This window comes from Balearica regulorum, chromosome 1, assembly GCF_011004875.1.
Source record: "Balearica regulorum gibbericeps isolate bBalReg1 chromosome 1, bBalReg1.pri, whole genome shotgun sequence".
In the NCBI taxonomy this organism is placed as follows: domain Eukaryota; kingdom Metazoa; phylum Chordata; class Aves; order Gruiformes; family Gruidae; genus Balearica; species Balearica regulorum.
The window spans coordinates 76,626,173-76,648,763 of NC_046184.1; the positions used below are offsets into that span (position 1 = coordinate 76,626,173).

The 22,591-nt window shown below is 38.9% G+C and overlaps 1 protein-coding gene across 5 annotated transcripts in view; it reads right to left on the reverse strand.

The window, feature by feature from the left end:
• SCUBE1 (signal peptide, CUB domain and EGF like domain containing 1) overlaps window positions 1–22,591 on the reverse strand; it is a 213,439-nt gene that overhangs the window by 171,014 nt on the left and 19,834 nt on the right. For all 5 annotated transcript variants that reach the window (XM_075759970.1, XM_075759944.1, XM_075759962.1 and 2 more), the window contains exon 3: window positions 8,017–8,145. In XM_075759970.1, coding sequence (XP_075616085.1) covers window positions 8,017–8,145 — 129 coding nt within the window. The remainder of the gene's footprint in view (window positions 1–8,016; window positions 8,146–22,591) is intronic.

Genomic DNA, 22,591 nt, shown 5'->3' on the forward strand with positions numbered 1-22,591 from the left:
GCCCATTTTATAACAGGCAGATGTTACTTCGAGGCCTGTGACCATCTGCTTCTGGTTTGTCTCAGAAGTTTCTCCTTTAGCTGCAGGCTCCCAAATACATCGCTGCGATTGTTGCTCTGTTCCACCTATCAGAGCTGACAGACTTGTACTACTCCTGGAGCAGGTTCAGTTGCTCCGGGGAAAGTGCCACCTCTGCTTTCCCACAGGGACTTCCACATGACTTAGTCACTTTGTCAAGAAATGCAAAATAGCACCTGAGAACAGACAAATAAAACAGCAATGTCTGTTTTTCAGGCTGGAAAATCAGGCCTTCTGCCCAAAGCACACCTACCTTCAAGATTGTGGACATAACCAGAACTTTGCTATTCATTTATTTGCTACGGAATTCACAACTGACACTGTGCTTGTGTTTTTGTCTACTATACTGAACATTCAGGTCTTGCAGAGAGCTCCATGGAATCTATAATGCACACTAGTAATTGCATTTCTGGCTTGATTTATAATCAGAAGTTCACTCTACTTCCCAGGCCTCTTCTCAATCAGACACACGATTAACTGCTGATGAACCATAAACTACACTGGATCATCAAAACCTACTTCTGTAGTTATTTTCAGGATGTCTGGCATACAACAGAACTAACTGAGATTTCATATTCTAGATGTCCAAATGTATTAATTGGTTTCTCTTACAGAAAAATAACAAAGTTACACAGAACATTCGAAATAAGAGCTTGTAAGCAGGGACTCAGAAGGGTAAGGATTCTATTCTTGGCTATGCTGCAGACATATCCTGTGTGAAGATTGAGAAGCAGCTTAATCTGTTTGCCCTAGTTTCTCATCTATAAAACAATGAAAATTACAATTATTGTCCTTACAGGATTTTCTGAGGATGAATCTATTAGTATTTACAAGGTGTTCACATATGTTCCTATATCACAGCAATTAATACCACAGAAAAAACTGAAAATAAATATGTCTCTGAATACATTATGATATATTTTTTGTCCATGCTCCTTTGTATTTTTCTGATGGTTTCTAAGAAGAGTTTACAACCTTCTTGAGCACACTTACTAATTAGAGAAATTATAAAGAGCAGAGGACTTCATGAAACCTATGCTAATCTTTAGAAGAGTAAAGATTAGTGCAACTTGGAAGCAAGAAGTGTTTTTGAAAAAAAGCAATGCTTACTCCCTATTAAAAAGGGACTTTTACAAACCAGTGCTAAGGAGAAAATAAATTAAAAAACAACAAGAAAGAGAGAGAAACAAGTAGCACTTCATAGGTATTCATATTTATATCTGAGTAGATAAGAAAAATAAAATCATCACTCCATGCAATTCCGTTCTTTAACCTGAAATATTTTTCATGCCCAGATTTGGTTTGACAAACAAAACCCAACGACTTGTGTCAATTTTTTAGGAAGAATTCCCTAACTATATGTACACAAAAGTCTGTCTCCAGGAAAAAAGGATAGAAGAGCAGAATGTGGAGGAGGTATTACATGGTTTTCTTACATAAGAACCAATGACAGTCAGCTTTTGTTGCTACATATTTTTCTTGCACACTCTTCATTCCCCATTTTTTCACATTCTGATCAGAGACAGGTGAATTCCAGAAGGCTTGGAACAGCTGGAGTATCAGCTGATATGTGAACCCTTTGGTAAGGAAATTTTGTGAGGCAAGGTTCTCTGCTTTCTGATCTGAATAGTTATGGCACGCTCTTCCACTTTCTATTTGCAGATGCTGAATAAATTTGTAAGACTTAGTCACGAATACCAGCAAGAACTGCTTTCAGCAAGGTTTCTAGCAAGGTTTTCCTGTATGAATCCCAACATTTAGTAATCCATGATAAGCTTCAGAACTCTCTTTTTCGGTGATGCTTCAGACCAACACAGCACACAATACTCTCCCAGGAAGCTTACATTTTTATATTGTAGGAGAGAGATTAATGTAAGACAATGGTACTCCACATGAGAGTCCTTCAGGAGAAAGGAAAAATAATTCAATGTTCTTTCTGAATTTCCCAAGTGGAGTAATCGAATAGTATTGCGCTACCTCATTCACTTCTGCAGGGACACAAAGACAAAACAGTAAAAATCTAATTCTTCATAGCAGCTTTTTCTGGATTTGCTAACTATTGCATCTTCTTTTTCATCTTCTCTTCCCTAGAAGAAAACTATACCTTTTCTTTCATTCTTCTGGTATTAGCAATGTTAGACTTCATGATCCTTATAGGTCCCTTCGAACCTGAGATATTCTGAGTCTATGTTTTCCAGATCACTCATTATTCTCACTGCTCTCTTTTGGCTTCATCAAAGTGCAATGCCCTAAACTGAACACTCCCCCACCAGCTGAAGCCTTACTGCTGCTGAAGGAGCAGAGGGTTTCTTTCCATATGACAATTCCTATCCCAAGAGCTTGAAAGTAAACTAAAAAAACCCAGGAAATTCTCTTCTACTCTCCTGGGTATATTCTGGAGTTGCCATAGTGGCAGAAATTCTCCCTGAAATTCTCACTGAAAAGACAGACAAATTCTCAGGCCTTCTCTATGGCATCCCCATCCATTGTGTATCTCACTTTGTACAACACCCAGGCTTACAACACCAGGCTCAATCTACCTCCTCTGCTACCTGTCTTTCTGAAAGCCTCAAGGACAGGAAGACAGAGCACAAGTATACCCAACTGCCAAAGAGGCCTCCAATCAATAATGCACTTACACATATGCAGAAGTCCAGCCTCCTGACTTAATATAAACCAAGAAAGTAAAAAAACCAAACTAGGCAAATTAGGAACACCTTTAAGTGTGTGCTAGTTTTGGCTGGGATAGAGTTAATTTTCTTCATAGTAGCTAGTATGGGGCTATGGTTTGGATTTGTGCTGAAAACAGCGTAGATAATTCAGGGATGTTTTCGTTATTGCTGAGCAGTGCTTACACAGAGTCAAGGCATTTTCTGCTCCTTGCACCACCCCACCAGCGAGGAGGCTGGGGCTGCACAAGGAGTTGGGAGGGGACACAGCTGGGACAGCTGACCCCAACTGACCACAGGGATATTCCATACCATATGATGTCATGCTCAGCAAATAAAGCTGGGGGAAGAAGAAGGAAGGGGGGGGAGATGTTTGGAGTAATGGCGTTTTGTCTTTCCAAGTAACTGTCTGATGGAGCCCTGCTGTCCTGGAGATGGCTGAACACCTGCCTGCCCATGGGAAGTGGCAAATGAATTCTTTGTTTTGCTTTGCTTGCGCACGGCTTTTGCTTTACCTATTAAACTGTCTTTATCTCAACTCATGAGTTTTCTCACTTTTACTCTTCCGACTCTCTCCCCCATCCCGCCATGGGGGAATGAGTGAGTGGCTGCATGGTGCTTAGTTGTTGGCTGGGGCTAAACCACAACAAAGTGTCATGCTGAATCAGAGCAGGGAGTATATTTTGAATAACTAGTTTTAATGGCATAAGTCTCATCCATTGATACTCTGTAGTACAGATTCACAGATTTTACCAGATATCTGAGAACAGACTCTGATTTACTACAAGTGAGACAGGTAAAGTGTTTGGCACTAATAGGAAGGGTGATCATTTATGCCATAATCTCTTCTAAAGGCGGAAGAGAATGAAATAGCATATCTCAATGTGTGAAAGACACAAAGAAGGAAAAAATCAATTTATCAGTAAGATCATGGAGAAAAAAAAATGATCAAACAGGAAAGAACATCTGGACCGGTGAGCTAATTGCTCATAAAAAACCCCCAGACTGTTATTTCGTATATGAGAGGGGAAAACATATTTCATGACCGGTTTCAAATGAAGGATAAAGAAAATCTATTGCATGAGACCAAATGTTAGTCTTGCATCCACTGAGTAGAATTTAGAGCAATTTCGAGAAAGAACTACGGCTATTTCAAGTGATTACAGTGCTAGAGTAAATTATTTTTAGCCAGACAAGAATCTCATCATAGTTTGAATTCCCTGTGGTATCATTTCATGTTATATTTGAGAAATTCCTCAATAAAAATGTCAAATAGAGAGTGAGTTGAGTTCCCCTGAGGACAGTTTTGGACATTTTCCAGTACAAATTTTAACCATGAATTCTTAACCAAACACCTCCTCCCAACAAATAAACATGAAATTTCACTTGATTAGAAATAAATAAATAAATGTTGAAACAAGAACTCAGGAAACCTGTCAACTGCATCTGATCTAATTAATTGTGAATACTCCAAGTTTGCTATTTATAAAGTAGATTTTAATCATCTTGCTATACTGATGTTACTGGAAAGACATCCAGTGAAGGTTTAAAAAGGAATGTAAACCCTGACAATAAGAGATAGCTTAAGATTTTGCATAGACTTCAGTCAAGCCAGAGATGCAGAAATCCTGATATAACGGTCTTGTCCGTTAGAACCCGCTTCCTAGATGGCCTACAAGGCTATCAGTGAACTATCATGGGGTCCCATCCCTAGGCCTTCTATTTAAAATCACTAGACAAAGATTTCTGGTGATGTGTCTGTGTGACAAGATGAGGCCCGAGTCACTGAGAGAGCAATTAAGCTGTCTAAACATCAGAGTTGGATGCTATTTTAGATTCCTAATATTATTCCATCTAGCCTCCATCTCATGCTCCAGATCTACTCCTGTAGATCTCTGCACTCAACGATCCTTATGGGTCCCTCCAAACTTGAAATACTCTATGATTCTATCATCGCACGTCACATCTGCCAGCTCCAGGGTGTTCTCACTGACGTGAGGCTCCTATGTTCAGGCAGTCAAATTGCCCCTGTTCTTGCTGCCTGGCTCCCCACGTGCTGACAAAATGGACCCCAACGGTAATGCCTGGAAGGCCAAAGGATGGGGGAGAAAACGGAATAGTGTAGCGTGATGTTGGGTCACACCTAGCAAATCTTCTGTCCAAGCACATACACATCCATGGTGCTGTATGAGAAGATGGTTCAGGCAGGGTTTTCAAAATCAACCTACTGCGAGGTTTATAAGGTCATCTGCAAATTTGGTGGAAATGACATAATTCTATACAAGATCCACTACAGCCCTACTTAATGTGAATACAGACTTAATTTTGGCATGCCAATCAAACATTACATGCCTTTTCTATGAGGAACATAAACTTGATGCATACAATACATGATGTGGTAACTAACTAGCAATCTTCATTTTGACAGTTCTGTAAAGTCCTGTAGAGGCTGGGGGGGGTGGGGGGGTGGGGGGAGGGGAACACAACACATGCAACAAGGGGGGAAGGGGAAAATCATTAGAAAAATGCATTGAAAGGTAAAAAACATTACCACTAAACTTGTGAAGAGTTCTTTGTCTCCTTATAATCCATGAAAAATAAGTGGTTTCTCAAAAAGCAAGAACAGGTGGAAACCAGTGGACTCATCAAAACTTTAATTCCGTTCAATGCCTAATTTCCTCATGGGAAAAAAAATATGTAACTTTGGAATAAATTAACCGGGTTTTACATGCTGGGAAAATTTTCCAAAAGGTTACAGAAATCCTAATTCAAACATGTGCAAATATTAGGTTTGGTTTTGATTTGAGATCTCACTGCATCCTCTTAAAAACAGCCAACTGCATTTACACATTTCTTGTAGTATAAGTGAAGGGAAATACAACTACTCCAGAAGGGAAAAGACTAGAAGGTCTTCCTTTTCCAAACTGATACTGTGCTAAAGGGCACAGACAGGCTATCCCAGCAGTCAGTATAACTGATAATGCCAGCAACCAGCTAGGGACCAAATGATGACAGAAAAATGAAGTTCTCTCTCTTCTAGCAACGGTGTCCCAAATCTGAGTTAGCACACAACAGGCAGTCATAGAAAGATTTGTATGGCCACTGTCAGGATTAAAACCTTCAGTCTGAGACTTTACAACCAGACGCTTTTGTCCTCAGTAAACTCGCTCAAATTTTAAAAAAGGGAGAAAGAGGAATGGGCCTTGATTCCCTTTTCAGCGCCTCTAAGTAAAAGCAGCTATTTTACTGAGACATATCAAAGACCATTCACTAGTTGCAAATATTCAATCTGCATTTGAGGAACAGAAACTTCCCCAGTCTGTGGTCTCAGAATTAGAAAGGCAACTGTGACGTCTTTTAGTGTCCTAAAGCTGCACACCGGGAGAAAAGGAGCCTTTTGCTGCTATTCCCATTCAAGTGTTCACTGAACCTCTTCTAGAAGCAACACGCTTCCGAAGTGTTTTGGTGTAACATAAAAAGTCAGCTCAGAGTAGACCATGAATATGGACATACACCAATTCTAAAAAACCTGAAAGATCTCTTGGCATGCTTTGGATCAATACTTTCAACCGTAGCCACCTGTTTATATTATTCTAGGTCTTTTTTTTTCCTTCCCCTAAAAAAAAAAACAACAAGTGGCTGAAGAGAAATTAATTAAAAGAAAATTAGAAATCTGGCTATCTCTGTAAATCCAGTCTGTATGTTTCATGACCAGAGAGCAACAACACTGACAGCAGGGGTCAAAATCCCACAGATCTCCTGAACGGTTCATCCTTTATCAGGTCATTCCTTTTGCTGTTCATATTTGCTAACCTACATTTTCCTACTACTATGGGAATCATAGTATGGGAAGCAATGTTGAAAATAGCAAGCTGTTTGAAACAATGTATGTGCACAGTTATTCAAATTCCAAATAGTTGAACTATTTGATTATGTTTGTGTCCTGTTTTATTAAGAGATATTTATGAACATTACTATAGAGTTTTCCATTCTTTTTTAAATGAATGGCTGGCTGCTTTTACTATAAGAAATACCTCTTGCACAATTAATCATTTGACCACCTCAGGTTGAGGCAAATAAATCTATTCAGTCTGTTCTATAACAAATAAAATTTGGAAGTTTGACTCAAAAGCCTGTCAATGGTCAGGATATATAATCCATCTGAAAAAAATATTACTCAGTTTGAAAATGAATGCAGTAGGAAATACATCTACTGAAAGGCTAACCAAATCTTTGCTCTGAAATTCTAGTTGTTCCATAGCTTCAGTGAGTGCAGACTGGTGTCACTGGACTTTATTATTTCTGGATCACTACATGATTTCTTGTATTCCAAAGAGTCTCAGTTTTTACCAAAGTAAAGGTGTTGTGTGACACAGAAAAAAAAATACTCCTTTTCCACACTGTTTTATAAACATCACCTTGAAATGAATTTGGGACTGTACCAAACACTGGTCATTGCATTTATATTGGGAATATTGAAAAAAATAGTCCCTGGGGACTACGATTTAGCTAAAACGACTACTAAGTAAGCAGGTATGGGAAATTGGATGTAGTAGTCAAAGTTCATTTCCAGGTAATTGGTGTGAAGAAATTTCAAACAAAAACATATACTTTTTTAGCTTATAAGATAAACCCAATCTATTTAAACAAGAGCAATGGACATGAATCAAAAGAACAGATCCCCAAATCCTCAGACTGCTGAAGTAATTAAGATCCTGCTCTAAATGTGGCTTTGTACAGTTAGTGGACTGTGTCCCTTCCCTTTGTGAACAGCTATTACTGATAACTGTTTCTTCTGCCCTGTGTTATTGTCCAAGAATTCCTTCATAACAGTTGCACTTTTAACGTTCTGTAATTTATGTTCACCCAGCACATCCTAGAACTATGTTACCCTAAAAGGGAAAAAGGGGGAGGGGAAGCTCTGAAGATATGACTGGAATCACAGAAGTTGGAAGAAACACACAAAATATATTTAAGTGGATGGGTCAGATTATTTTTCTTAAAAAAGAAGTCCAAACATTCAGCACAGGCTTTGGAGGTCAGGGGTTTATTTTTGCAATGTTAAAGATGGGCAAACTGATTTGAGTATGTTCAGATTAAGGGCGCCAACTTTATGGGTCTGGTCTAAACCACACTGGTGTCAATGGGTAAGTTTGAACTGGATCAAGTCTTTACTGAAAGCATACCAGATGACCAAATGCAGCAAGCAGATCAGGCCTTCTTACCACAGACATGAAACCAAACTTTCTTGCTGGCGTTCACTACTTACCAAGACAGTTGTGGCCATCGTGGGCTAACATGAACCCATCATAGCATGTACACCTGTAGTTGCCAGGAATGTTGATACACTCGTGGACACAACCCCCGTTGTAGAAGTCATTTTCACACTCATCGATATCTAAAACACAAGAGGAGGAAAAAGAAGCTTTTGTAAAAAGAGAATACTAAGAATACAGAAAAAATTTCTCCAATCAAGCATGGCTTTTGAATATATGCATGTTCCTAATCTTTCCATATACTCATATTGCATATTTCACCCAAGAGATGGCTCAGGGAATTACTGGCTGAATATATCAGGGTCATACATGACTGAAAAGCGGCAAGCCAATGTATGGAACATTCCTTCCCAAAATAATTGTAGTATCATCACAGTAGGAAATGATATGTTGTCAAAAATTAAAAAAGAAACACCTGATTTCAGTACATTTTTTTATATTTAAAATGTAGGTTTTGTCTTTTGTCTGTAAAATAATCAAGCAGACAATGAGTTAAATCTTTGACTTTGTTGTAACAACCAACTATCTGAAACATGCTATTGATACAGCATAAGACAAGAGAAAAAGTATGCCTTGTTTAACAAAAAACTGTCTTCTCAGAACAAGGAAGATCTGGTATATTCCTGACAATACATAAGGGTGTAGTTCTGTACAGCAAACCTTAAAAACCACCATTTCTGAAACAGCTGTCACAGTCCACTGAGCTCTATGAAGTTACTACTGATAACTTCGAACAGTTTTGTCTGTCACTCCCCCCTCCCCCTCCAAAATAAGCCCTATTATCATTTGCTATATTAATTCACGTACAGCAACAACAACAAAGAGTCCAACGTTTCATTCTTAGAAGGTATGCTAGAATTATTTTTAATGATTTTTTTGTACATTGGCCTGTATCTGAAATAGTATCATGAATGATAAGAGAGATGGATTCTGCTTCAACTACAAACAATCTTGTTACGACCTTCCCTCCCTCACACAAAAAAACCCACTTCTTTACTCATTGAAGAAAGTGCAAACTTTCTTCTTTTTACAGATTGTATCTTGGCTTACACATGGAATGTCAGCATCAGTTACTGCTATGAATCATTCAGTGGTGCACATCAACCAACTAAATATACACAAATAATCATAGACAGCCTCATAGCTTGATAACTAAATCTTGATAACTAAACTTGATAGCTAAATCTGTGGTGCACTAGACCAAAAACCCCAGCTACAATGCACGATAAACAGATAAAGTCGTATTTTTTTAGAAAATCACCTGTTAATACATCAGAGCTATCCTGGCTGTACATTTCAAACGTGCCTTCCGTTGCAGGGGTGGTTGAAATATTTCTGAATTAAGTTCACGTTCACACAGGGGGTTTTGTGTTGCGGGGTTTTTTTTTCAACTTTTCAAAGTACCTCAGAAAAAGCTTTGCGTACACTTGTAATCCTAAGACAGTAAGGTAGTTTGGTAAAAACAGATTCTTCTGAAAAGCCAGCTCAGACTCAGTCACTCAACGCTTTCAGCATTTCTGGCCCTTGGATTGAGTCTGGCAAGGTTTGTCCCCCCTTGCACAATCCTCTGATAAGTTTGATCTGTCAGAGCAGGGACAGGCTTCCTCAAAGCTGTTTTGCAAGCCTTCCTCCTTAGGTCGTTCCCTCCCAGAAACCTTTCTTAAACTCAGAATAGCCCAGGTCTCCATCCACTTCCCTCCAACAGCTCTGAAGCCCCCCTTCTACAATCTTGAAATGGGAATTACAAATTTGGCTTTATCTGCAAAACCAGTTAGCTTTTTTGTAACTCAGCATTCGGCACCACAAAAACGCTGGAAATAAGAAGTTGGAGAAGGATCTTCCTAACAAAAATACAACCTGCTGCTTAAATGTAAACTTCCTAGTCTTTCAACCACTGCTCTGTTTCAGAAAGTTCTCATCCTTCATTAACGATTTCCACCCATTAGTTGTACCAGTGCTTAGTCAGCACAGCCTGTGGATGTGCTCTACCTTCTGCAGTCCAGCATGACAACAAAAAGATACATTTGTGATTTTTCCTGAAAACAATAACCAGCAAGTCAATTCCTGCGTGTCGGGCTGGTTCCGAACACACCTGCAGCATGGCAGTGCAAAATCCCTGAGAAACTGCTCTCCTTCATTTACAGCCCAGTGTGCCTGTGTGCATATTGCCAAAGCGTTCCAGTGAGGTTTCCACTACGCAGATATTTGTAGCTTCCATTAACTATTCATTAATATTTCCAGAAACTTCCAATCTTTCTCAGGCTACAGGGACAAAAATAGAGCTCTACAGTAATGCCATGTTTTTTACAGGGCAAGCCAATAATCAAAAAGCACATAACGTGGTTTTGCTGTCAGTCATGTCGGGTGTTTCTTCACGACACTCAGGAAAAATGGTAACTTCATTTAAAGATTTGCTCTTAACTTTTATCCAGCACTGAGTTTCTTCAGAAGAGGGAATTCAGATGAACGGGTTATCAGTTGTTATGTTACTCCGCATCAGACTGCCAAGGGCTGATCAATTCCTTCCCTTTTTTTTCAAACAATGAATCAAATAGGACTATTTGTTTAAATATACAATGGGAGAGCCTTCAAAAGGGACCAAAAAAAAAAATCAAAGAAATGTGAAGCCTTTTGAATGCCTGCCCTTTATATAATACTTATTTCTAAAAAACTGTGCTGTGATTAGCAGCACAAGGTGCTGATGTAGTACAAATACTTAAGTTCCAGAAAGGGTAATCTAACAGATACATAAACCAGAAAAATAACAAAAGGATCAGATTCTTTTCATCCTTCTCTCTCAAGGAGTTCCAGTTACATTAAATTTTGCAAAAGGATTAGATTACTTCTCCCTTTTGTACCCCAAGAGCTGTACAAAACTAGGAGTGGAGCGAAATATTCTACCTATTTTTAAGAATCATGTTGTAGGTTTTTTGGTGTTTCTTTCCCTCCCCAAACCACATGGCTATTTAAGAGACTTCACGTGGCAGGCTGATGGGAATTTCTATCTCCAGTATTGCTAGTAAAACACAAAGGAGATAAGACTAGTGAATTTAACACTTTATTTTTTAAAACAAAAACAACAAAAAAACCCCAACTCAAAACCAACACCAAAAGCATGCACAAAGCCTTCAAAGTCCAAATGTTGAACTTTTTTCAAGCTCCAGCTACATCAGGAGAAAAGCAGACAGCGTGCCGGCAAACAATGTGAACACCACCCCATCTTCTCTTCTCATATACCTGGAGGAGGACATTCTTTCAAGAACACCTCAGTGAAAGTGCTGAACAACTATAATTTACAAGGAGAATATTATATCTGACATGGCAGGATATGGCTTCCTTAGTAAGCTTAATATAGTGACAAAACCAATAGGAGTACATTCAAACACAAAACCTGCAGGCTTGCTCTTAATTTTATCTATTGTAAAACTCAAAATTTGCAGGGGCCAGCTATATTAATTTCCTTTATATTCATTTTAGGTCATCTCCTATTACTCTTTTTTTCGTAAAATTGATAGAATTGGGTGTTAATCAAACTCTTGGCTCCAAACACCTCTAACTCAGAAAGTTAACTCTTCCCACTAATTTTGTAGCTTCAACTATTCTTAAGGTTTTTAGTGTTTCATCACTTAATAGCGTCTTTCACTGTGAAGGAATTACCATAACACAAAAACTAAACAAGTGAAACAGAGAAATATTACCATCCAACCATGAAATTGCTGTGCTGGATGGAGATGCACATACTGTTGAATTAGCAAGGTTTACTGCAATCTAGCTCTCAATGGGAAACCCAATTTTTTTTATCTACGCTGGCAAAATATTTACCAAGTTTTCACTCCAGTAAATTCTGCCTGTGCAGACAGGCAACTCTTGGGGTGTCTAGTGAAGAAAACACCTTAAAAAAGTATTGTAAGGGACCTCTGGAGATCATCTCATCCAACCCCCTTGCTAAAGCAGGATCACCCAGAGCAGGTTGCACAGGATCATGTCCAGGTGGGTTTTGAATACCTCCAGAGATGGAGACTCCACAACCTCTCTGGGCAGCCTGTTCCAGTGCTCGGTCACCCTCAAAGAGAAGAAGTTTTTCCTCATGTTCAGGTGGAACTTTCTGTGTTCCAGTTTGTGCCCGTTGCCCCTTGTCCTGTCACTGGGCACCACTGAAAAGAGTCTGGCCCCATCCTCTTGACACTCACCCTTTAGATATTTATAAGCGTTGATGAGATCCCCTCTCAGTCTTCTCTTCTCCAGGCTAAACAGACCCAGCTCTCTCAGCCTTTCCTCATACGAGAGGTGCTCCAGTCCCCTCATCATCCTTGTAGCCCTCCACCGGACTCTCTCCAGTAGTTCCCTGTCTTTCTTGAACTGGGGAGCCCAGAACTGGACACCATATTCCAGATGTGGCCTCACCAGGGCAGAGTAGAGGGGGAGGATAACCAACCTTGACCTGCTGGCCACGCTCTTCTTAATGCACCCCAGGATACCATTGGCCTTCCTGGCCACAAGGGCCCATTGCTGGCTTATGCTTAACTTGTTGTCCCCCAGGACTCCCAGGTCCTTCTCTGCAGAGCTGCTTCCCAGAGGGTCAACCCCTAACCTGCACTGGTGCTTGGGATTATTCCTCCTTACGTGCAGGACCCTACACCTGCCCTTGTTGAATTTAATTTGGTTCCTGTCCACCCAACTCTCTAGCCCATCTGGGCTGACTGTGTTCAAATGAGACAGCAGCTCCTAATGCCAGAGCTGAATGCATACAACCACATCTTCAGCTGTTGGTTAGCTAGTTTTGACCATCTCTTTCTGGAACTGGTTTGGTAAATCTCCAAAATCCACTGCTTGTTTCAATAGTTTTAAAGGACAAAATAATCAGGAAAAAAGATAAAAAGAAGCTTGCTTACTTGGATATACTAGTAACTGTACTGGTTCAGCTATTTGCCAAGATGAAAGAAGCTTGGAAACTACATCGTAATTCCTTCTGGAAAGGAGAGGTGAATCTTTTTGTTACAGCCTGGAAATAACTCTCTCAGCAACCCTAGGGAACGCAGCACTGCCGTGCTCTGCTGTTGTCCTCTTCAATGAGGAGTGGTGTTGCTTAAAGAGTACATACTGTATGAGACTGCAATTATTATATAAGCATCCAAGAACTTTTTAAAATTCTTAGACAAGCATCGGAGAAAATCCGAGCATTTGTTACCGTGAGGAGTGCTGTGATTTACAATCACTGTATTTCAGTTATAGGAGAAGAATTTGAAGTTGTCTTAAGTGACCTAATTCTTTTTAGCCTGAGGGGACCTGTATCTACCTTATACAGATTGGGGTTGATTCTTCTTTCACTATTACAAGTGAAAGTGACACTAGCCCACAAATTTGTTTCATTTGTGTATTCTGCAACAAAGGGATGGCACTCTCAGAAGTCTCACAAGGCCACCCTGCAGAGAAGCAGCTCTTCCAGGAACACACACAATTTGACTAAGAAACGCTCAAAATAAAACAAGAATCGATTTCTTCTGCTTCCAGTATCCCTGTATTTCAGCTTTCTGTTTCAGCAGAGAATAGAAGACACACCAGCATGCAATAACTAATGTCCTAAAGACAAACCAAATTGCAAAACACAGTGAGGAAAATGCTAGTTCCCATTTTGTCTAAACATTTTCAGCAGTGTCATGAAATTTGCTGCATGCCAGCCATCTTTTCCAAGCACTAACAATTTTTGCTAGAAGGTGGTACAGACTTTATGCAAGGGAAGTACAAAAAGAATCTCCAGCAAAATCCATTCCCACTCTTCATTGTACTAGTTGCCATCCATTAAGTTCCTGAACGTCCAAAAATCATTACAACACACATAACAAAACTTATTTGTCAGCACAGCTACAGATCATTATGGGCAAAGTTACTGAAATCAAAGCAAATGTCTGCATGGAGTTGATAAATTTTGGATCAGTGTTACAGCTAAACTGTCACAGAAGCCTTATGCTATTAACATCCAAAAGAAAGAATGGCTGAGGCCTGAAAGTCAATGAGCCAAATTCAGCTTTTAGTGTTGAATTCCACAGATTTCTATAGAAAATGAGAAAGTGTGCATTGACACAGCCTTTATCTTGGCATCTGTCAAGGCCATAGTTCCCAACACTCATGATGCAACACAAGACATTCAAAATAGGAGTAGAATTAGGTAAAATCTGTGGTTGTTTTAAAGTATTTCTGGACTGCTAATGTAAGGGGAAGATCTGGAATTAATTTAGTAAACACAAATTTCAATTGACTTTGAAAGGAATAATTTATGTGCTTGGACATTTTAAAATAAATAGCCAAAGGAAGCTGTCTGCCCACATTAGTTTCTTCTAATTTAGAGAACCATAAACAAAACTTAGCACACAGGTATATTATGCAGATGTGGAATATTTCCTAAAAGGGCTGGACCCATAAAATAGCTAGAAAAATAAATATTAAATTCTCTGTATCTTGATGGATAAATCCACATATTTATTCAGTATCTGAAAAGAAAAATATTTTGGTGTTTGTCTTTATCTATTTATCCAGCTGCTTTAAACAAAATAGCACCAAAGAGGCATTACGGAGACAGTAAATAACATTGTCCTTACAAACTTACTAGCAAAGAAACTGTTTTTTTTAGCTTCCTGCTCTATGAGAGGTTGCTGCTGGCCCCCTACAGAGGACAAAGGATACCACTTGCAGAATTCTCTATTATCAGTTGTCTTCTGCTAAAAAAAGTCATACTCCAGTTCTGCAATTGCTGCACATTGACTGCTTACCCAGAACTGGTATGCAGCAAAGGACATTGCAAAATGCTGGAACACATATTTCCATGTGGTAATATTTTGCACTTTTATGACTTCTCTCTTAAAAGCTTTAAGAAACGTTTACTGAGTTTTGGTCACTGTTCCTCCTAGGACTAGTGCGCTGTCCTGATTTCTACAGAAAAATGCAAGAGAAAAGCCCTACCCCAGGTTCCAAATCCTACACAATTAAGAATAGAGCTGCAGCACAAACAGAGCTGTCTTCATCACTGCAAACTTGATCTTGGATACTTGGGAAAGAAATGACCTTGTAGTATCCAAAAGTGAAGTGGCCTGAGGTGAAATCCCAATCCTACAAAAGTCAAGAGGTATTTTTGCCACTGGCTTCATGGAACCAGGAAGACACGTTTCCTGGGACTCACAGTAAAGAGCTATGCGAGACGGGATCAGCACTTAAATTTCTTGTTCCCACTTCCAATTCAGAACAAGCAGTAGTGTAGCATCGATGCCATTACTTTACCTTTAAAGAAACACACAGAAATGAAGTAACATGCACACTGACAAGAATACAAACAAGTTCAAGGCCTAGATCATGATCAGATGAGCATCTTATTCTTTTTAATGACTGGATTTGGGGACTGTAAAAGCCATTAAAATAAATAAAACCAACATGGGAATATTTATATATTCTCTGTTTCTTTGGCAGAGTCTACATTTAATATACTTTCGGCAGTTATACACACACACTGGCTAACCTGAACCTAAGGCATTTGTATTTCTCATATCAAGTTGCACTTCCCTTAAGAAGGGAACCAGCTCCAGATCTAAAGGCAAGAAAAAAAGCTCACGCATAGGTTAAAGACTGTTTCGGTTAAGTGCAGGCCAAATTTGCCAAAAGTTCAGCTCTCTGGAAAGCATTCAACCTGAGCAAGAATACTAAAATTATTAGATTCTCACAAGGAGTTTAGCATTAGCACATTTCCACATGTGCAGAATTATCTGAAGTCTCCTCAGTTCTGCTCTTTAAATTTGCAAGAGCTGACTCAGCTAGATGTATGAAGAATCAGCTAGGAAAACATCATCGATTCCACTAGACCTGATCTGCTGAAATACTGCTTCCTCTGTGAGTTTTGCAATGGCAGAACTCAGCATCTACTCCGAAGTCCAAATTTTATGAAGAAAATATTGACATATCAAGATTCATTCAATTTTTTTCTACCCCAAAGCAAACCTCGACCTTCATCTCAGAGTGAAGTCCATTTCGAAAATCCCTTCCCATGAAAAGCTTCGTAAGTCACTTCTTTTAGAAGAAGAAACAAATTAAAATCTATCACTTGTTACATCTGGTTCTTCCTGAGACCCTTTATTTTTTTTGACTCATAAATGTTAACATCTTTATTCTTTAGATGGTGTGACCTTAGAAATGTTACGATTTAATGAATCAAAGAGGAACACACAGTGCAGGTTTTACTACTTTCAAGCTGTCATGATGTTTTCAAGACGCTTGTGCCCAAGAAAACTGTAAAATTTGATAGCCATTAGGACTACTCTGAGAGCCAAGGTCAAGGGTGAGCAGGCTGAGAATAGGGTAAAATCTAAAAAGCAGCCCAACGTTTCTCAGTGGAGAAAGGAAAAAGAATAGGTACAATAGGCTGTTTAGCATGAGGGTTTTTTCAGTGTAAATCCCTCAAGAGCCTTTCTCCTATGGGTACTGCCCCTCCAATGTTTTTCCCATTAGTGTATCCACGAAGAAGAAAAAATAAAATTCAATTTTACAACTACCTTCAAAAATGTCACAACCCTCTATTTTCCAGTATAAAAACAGCAATAAAATGAAAATGCCATGCCAACATAGTGGAGATGATTTGGATGCAATCTGTGGTACTGTTGGGGTGTTTTTCTGGAAGCCATTTCACACAGTTTCCAAAAACCATCAAGTACTCTGTAGCAGTTTTATTCTTTTCCTTTTCTTCTGTGATGGCTGAGCACAAAGTTCAACATGCTTTATATTGCTAAAGTTCTTGTCTGAAAAAAGGGGGGGAAAACCAGAATACAAATCAAACTACGTAGAGGTATGTCTAACTGGTTAAACAGCACATATATTTTTAAAGTGTGAACAGCTTCATATTTAGAACTACCTTGCCTAAAAACATTTAGGATGCATTTGGAAGGCAGATGAGAAATCATCCCATTTATCACTGGCTGTAGGATGGGACTTACTTTCTATTTAATATTTTTTTCTCTGACTGGAATTATTATCTCCTAATTTTAGAGAAAGCACAGACACACCTATTGCAGATCCTTATTTAGTCCTGTGTCTGAATTTGTTTCCTACCGTTACATTGATCACAACAAGCATGAATTAAATTGTCAAGTTGTACAGAGTAAGGATGGCCTTATAAGAGTCATCTTCACTGCCTGGGAGAAAGTGGACAAGCTTTCAGACCCACAAGTCCTTCTCTAAGGACGCAACGGAGTACATGAACTTCTGAGTTTATCAGCTGTAGAAAAAGTAGGTGTGTTTAACTAAAACTTGCAAAATAACAACTGCTAATGACCTTCAAATATTGTTTATTGTACAAAGGGAGAATTAAAGAGTCACATTTAAAGACTAGTGGCTAGACAGTGTCAAGCACCCTATGCTGTAAGCAGAATTCAGCTGATCCAGCTCACATATTGTTAAATGAAACAAGGCAAGAGACTGTGAAAATCCAAACTTTCTCCAGTAGCTGAATGATTATATTTTACATTTTTGGTGAATGACTATCACATTCTTTATTCATTGATATGAAATAAGGTCTCTGGAGACTCCCTTCCCTATATTTTTCTTAAATTCACCTTCCTTTCCTCAGTTTCCCATCTCTGTTCTCTTTCCTGTACATTTCCCTCCTTGCTCAAAGAGCTAGGAGAACATTTTTAATGGCTGGACATTGATATGCCAATCAAACTGACAACAGACAAAGGGATCTGCCCCTTCGATTCACTCCTTCAGGATGACTGCAGTTGGAGGGAGGTATTACTGCTTCAGTGTACATCTACTTTGCCAATGGAAAGCTGTCACTGAAGTACAGGGAAATAAAAATTATTAAAAAAATAAAAATAAAAAAAGAACACAGAAACTGAAAGCTGAGATTCTGTATGCACTTGGTGCAATTTTCCAGCCACTTAAATACTCTTTATGGTGGCATATATAACACTCCAGGAACAGGAATGGAGAGAAGATCAAATAAATGACATGGAACACTCTTCATTTAGGACCTTACAGAGTTTTTGACTGCTTAATTGACAAGTCTTCCCACTGCATTAACATTAGGTTTATACAGTGTTTTTTACCTAGAGTACCTTTTGGGGATCTAAAACCTTTGGACAGCTACAGTCATTTATGGGAAAAAATAATTAAGCAGAGTTCTTTCCGTGCGGAAAAATGTTTTTTTCTATTCATATACCTGAGTATTATCCCTGTGTGACATTTGCTATCTCAACCAGCACAACAGAAACTTATCTGGGACCGTTCCAGCTCCATTCATGGTTAATATAGTATTTTCCTAGATAAAACAAAAATTATTGTTATCCCGCATTACACACCTTGAACCTTTGATTAGTTTGTTGTGATTTGACATTTTTCTTAATTGATATTTAAACAGATTGGCTACAAGTTCTTTGAACTGCAAGTGAAATACCCAAATAAAGATGGATACCTGCAGAGCACATAACAGTTTTAGAGTCTGTCTTTATTTAGTAGTTGCCATGCCCGACGAGCTCAAGCAGAGAGATTTCCTGTTCACATGCTGTTATGAATGTGAAACATGACATTTGACAGCATTTTCCCCATTACTTCTAACTCACAGCCATTTCCACCACAATTCCCTCTTTAAATATAATGGGAAATGTTTGATTCCACATCTAATCTTGCAAGTTCTTGGAGATCTAATGGGAGAATATGTTTATGTGCCTTCCTGCCACAACTGGTGCGCATGTATCCTAATGATTATCATTTCAGTAAGTCATGGCAAGAGGTTATTCCTAGATCTTTAAATTGAAATATGCATCTAAAAACTTCGAGGGTGACGTTTAAAACAGCGAAACTAGCTGATTGATACAGACATCATTCACCTGCTTTTTTTCCAACCCCTGTAGGCATCTCCCTCATTCTCAGATTCTGTACCTCCAACCTTCCTTTGCATCTCATTTTTAATTTTTGTCCATTGACAGAAGGAAACAACCCCAAGCTTCAATTCTGAAACAAATTTCCTTATTACCTGTCAGTGGATGAACATTAACTTTTTTTTCTGTGGCCCTGCATGTGGGAGAACAGAAGGTGGCTATTCCTTCTTGCTCGTTTCAGAACGAGTCAGTGGCAGATCACGTACTGTAAAATGGAAGATTTCTTGATATCATATAGCACATGCTTCATTAGTCCCTGGCAGATTAACACTACTTCGGTTTCAGGCTGAGACAGCTAAGGCCACAAGCAGTATGAGAGGCTATATAACGGTAGTCTTCAACCTTCTTGTGTATGAGGAAGTGTTATGTTTTCAGCAGAGATGCAAATCCTGGTATCACAAATTTACGTCTTCTGACAGCAGGCTTACCTTTTCACTATTTTTTCCACATGTGCTTTAGCAGTAGTCCTTGGGCTACTGCAGACTCCTGGCTGAGAACTGTTCTGCTGTGCTGGTTAACCACTAAGGAAATATAAGGTAATTTATATCATGCAGGATTTGTAAAATGTAGGGCTTCCTGTCATCCTGTATTACTTGGTCAAACTCCCTACTTTGTATGAGACACATATCAGACATTAACTTCACCAGCCTACAAAAACTCCCACGACAGTACCATACAACTAACTCATCTATGAGCAGAGCACTCCACATTATGTGCACTGCTGTGCACTGGCAGGAGAGAATCACTGCACACCCTCAAATGACCTGTTCAGGGCTACCTTTCATGTCAACATTTACTAAAGTGATGTGGCTACTTCTAAACATGATACACAGGGGATCCATGGATTTGTATCCCCTGCCAACGCTGGACCTAATCATTACAAAACCCAAGAAATCAACTCCGCCTATTATTTTGTCACCTGTTCCCCAAAGACAGACAAATTCATACAGTTCCCCAACAGCATCCTTTATGAAGTGAAGGCCTCCCAGCATTTTGGTTTGCAGAGAACAGCAAAGAGCATCCTGTAAGGAATGCCACTCTAAGCCCTTCACAAGTATGATGACTGTAACTCCTCACCTATTAACCAGCCTCTGACTGGAGGACAACTTGGATGATCAAAGCACAGATCCTTCTTTGTTTCAGAATCATTATTTTTGCTGTAAATAGTTTTTCCAACTACAGAAGTGTTTATCTGGACTAGGAAGGTCCACATGATGGTTCTATAACACACGTAAAGTGTACTGAAAAGTGAGAGTATAGGTCATTCATTAAAACTTAATGAAATAAAAGTCCCTTACCACCTCGCGGTAATTAAGACTCCAGAGTAACTTTGGCAAGAATAATACATTAATAGCAGCATGTTGCCTAGCTTCCAATATCAATCATTTTACATTCCACTTTTCTTATCCAGGAAATAGTACTAGGAATTTCATATTTTCCTTCTCTTTTCTATGGTGTGGTGCACTGAGAGTAAGTCTGCTTAAAAATTACTTCAATGCTCCAGCCCAGATACAGATGTATTTTCTGTATATAATTTATGTTTTCACGAGAGTGGTAAGTATTCATTTTTCTTATGAGTCCCTCGCATGGCTGTGGGTACCCAGCATCTTTAGGAAACCCATTGAGTAAAATTAGTTGAGATGACCCTACATTTAGGAGAAATGTCTCCTTTATGAGCTTGACACATTTGCTTCAAATTATCTGAGAAGACAAAACTGAATAGAAATCAGACCAAAGATTCATAAGAATCTTTTTAAAATACAAGACAAGCTTACAAAATGCTCAAACTCATTTTTGTCCAGCATCCTTCAGTTTTGTGTACCGTATAGAAGGCAAAAAAGTTACTAGGCTGCAGATTTTGTTATTATGCGAGAGTTGAAGATGATCAAATCACACTACGTTTCTGTAATGACAAATTCAACTTGTCACAGAATTGTGTTTTAGAATCTCAACTTTCAGCAAGTTAAACCTTATTAAACCTGTGATAACAAATATCACGGGCACAAGGCACTGCCTGAGATAGCTCTTAGGGCTGTGAACTGTTTCAATCAGAAGTCAGTGGATTTGGGAACTGTACAATCATGAAATGTCAATTATTTTCAAAATGCCAAGACATTTGGCAATTTTGCTGCACAACTCAGAATTCTGGCATAGCCTCTCAGTTTCTTAACAATTCTATCGCCACAATGTGCAAAGTACCTGCCATGTAGTTTTGTTTGCATGTACAGACCTAACATTTTCCTTTTTTTGAAAGCATGACCCTGGACAGTACCAACAAGAAGCCCTAGATACTGTTGTAATAGAGTAATGCAAAAGGGTTTTATTTTCAAACAAATGTTCCATTAATGTAATTTTTGGATTCAAGTTTTTTATTCCTGAAACTGAGAACCCTGACCTACTGATACATGCTGACAATTCCAGGTTTGGTTTTTTTTTTTCACAAAGGGAGTTCATCAGTTATGATGTAGGCTCTCCTAAATGTTCTAAAAAGCCACACAGAAAGTGCTCTTGCAAGCCAGAGGTCTATTTATCACCAGAGACAAAAAATAATAGAGAAAATCTGAAGCCCCGTGGTAAGCAGCCTTTGGTTTTTGACCTGTGGATGTGTAACAATTGTCCAGCAGAGACACACATCTACAGATAGTGAACACCACCTTGGAACCCATCAGCTTTTCCATCATTACCCTTTACAGACTCCTCAAAACATTGCCTGGACACTTTGGCCAGTACAGAAGTAAGCAAGAGCAGAGGCTCTCTGAACAGGAACTAAAGAAGTTATGCACTCCCCTTTCCCTGGTACATAGGGGTGAGGGTTAGATGAGGCCAGGGCAGGCTGCACAAACACCTATTTCATAGTGAGGAAAATCCAGGAAAAGCTGTAAGTGTGAAATTTAAAATTCAAACATGAAAAACACTATTGCTGACCTCTGAATCATCAAATACTTTCAATTATAAGCTGTGCTCACATCTAATATTTGGACAAGAAAGAAAGATAGAGCAAACAGATGCAATCAGCTAGCTTTGCCAAGAAATTAGACATTTCTGCTCCACTGTTCAAATATCCTGTACTAGAAAGCACACACAGCTCCCAGCACCGTTAATGCTATTCAGTGAAAGAAGAATGAAACTGCAGATATGGAAACAGTAACATGAGCATTTGCTGAAAATTGAAGAGAGCTCGTATTCATAGCCTAGAAATTTTCCTTTTGTAATTTTATGTAATTATATTTGTTATGTTGGGGGGGGGGATGTTAGGTACAAAGAACCAAAGAATGCCTACAACTTCTGTGCAGTATTCTAATAATAATATGCATTTGACAGAACATACCACAGAAAGCCAGGCAGTCTAATTGTACTGCCCTCCTCCCCAATAGTAGAGGGATAAAAGTGGATAAGTTTATATAAATATTTGTTTAGTCCCATAGAGTTATTGCCAATACTCCCATTCAGATGATTTATCATGAGGTGCCTTTTACAGCAATGCTACTTTATTATGCAGAGATAAGCAAAATGCAGCAATCTCTTGACTAAAGACTTGATAATTCAATAAACAGTTTGCTGTTGGTTTGTTACTGTTTAATTGGACAGTACATCCAATATAAAACTATAGATTAGAGAACTCACTTTTTTAAAAGTTCTTGATGAATCCCCC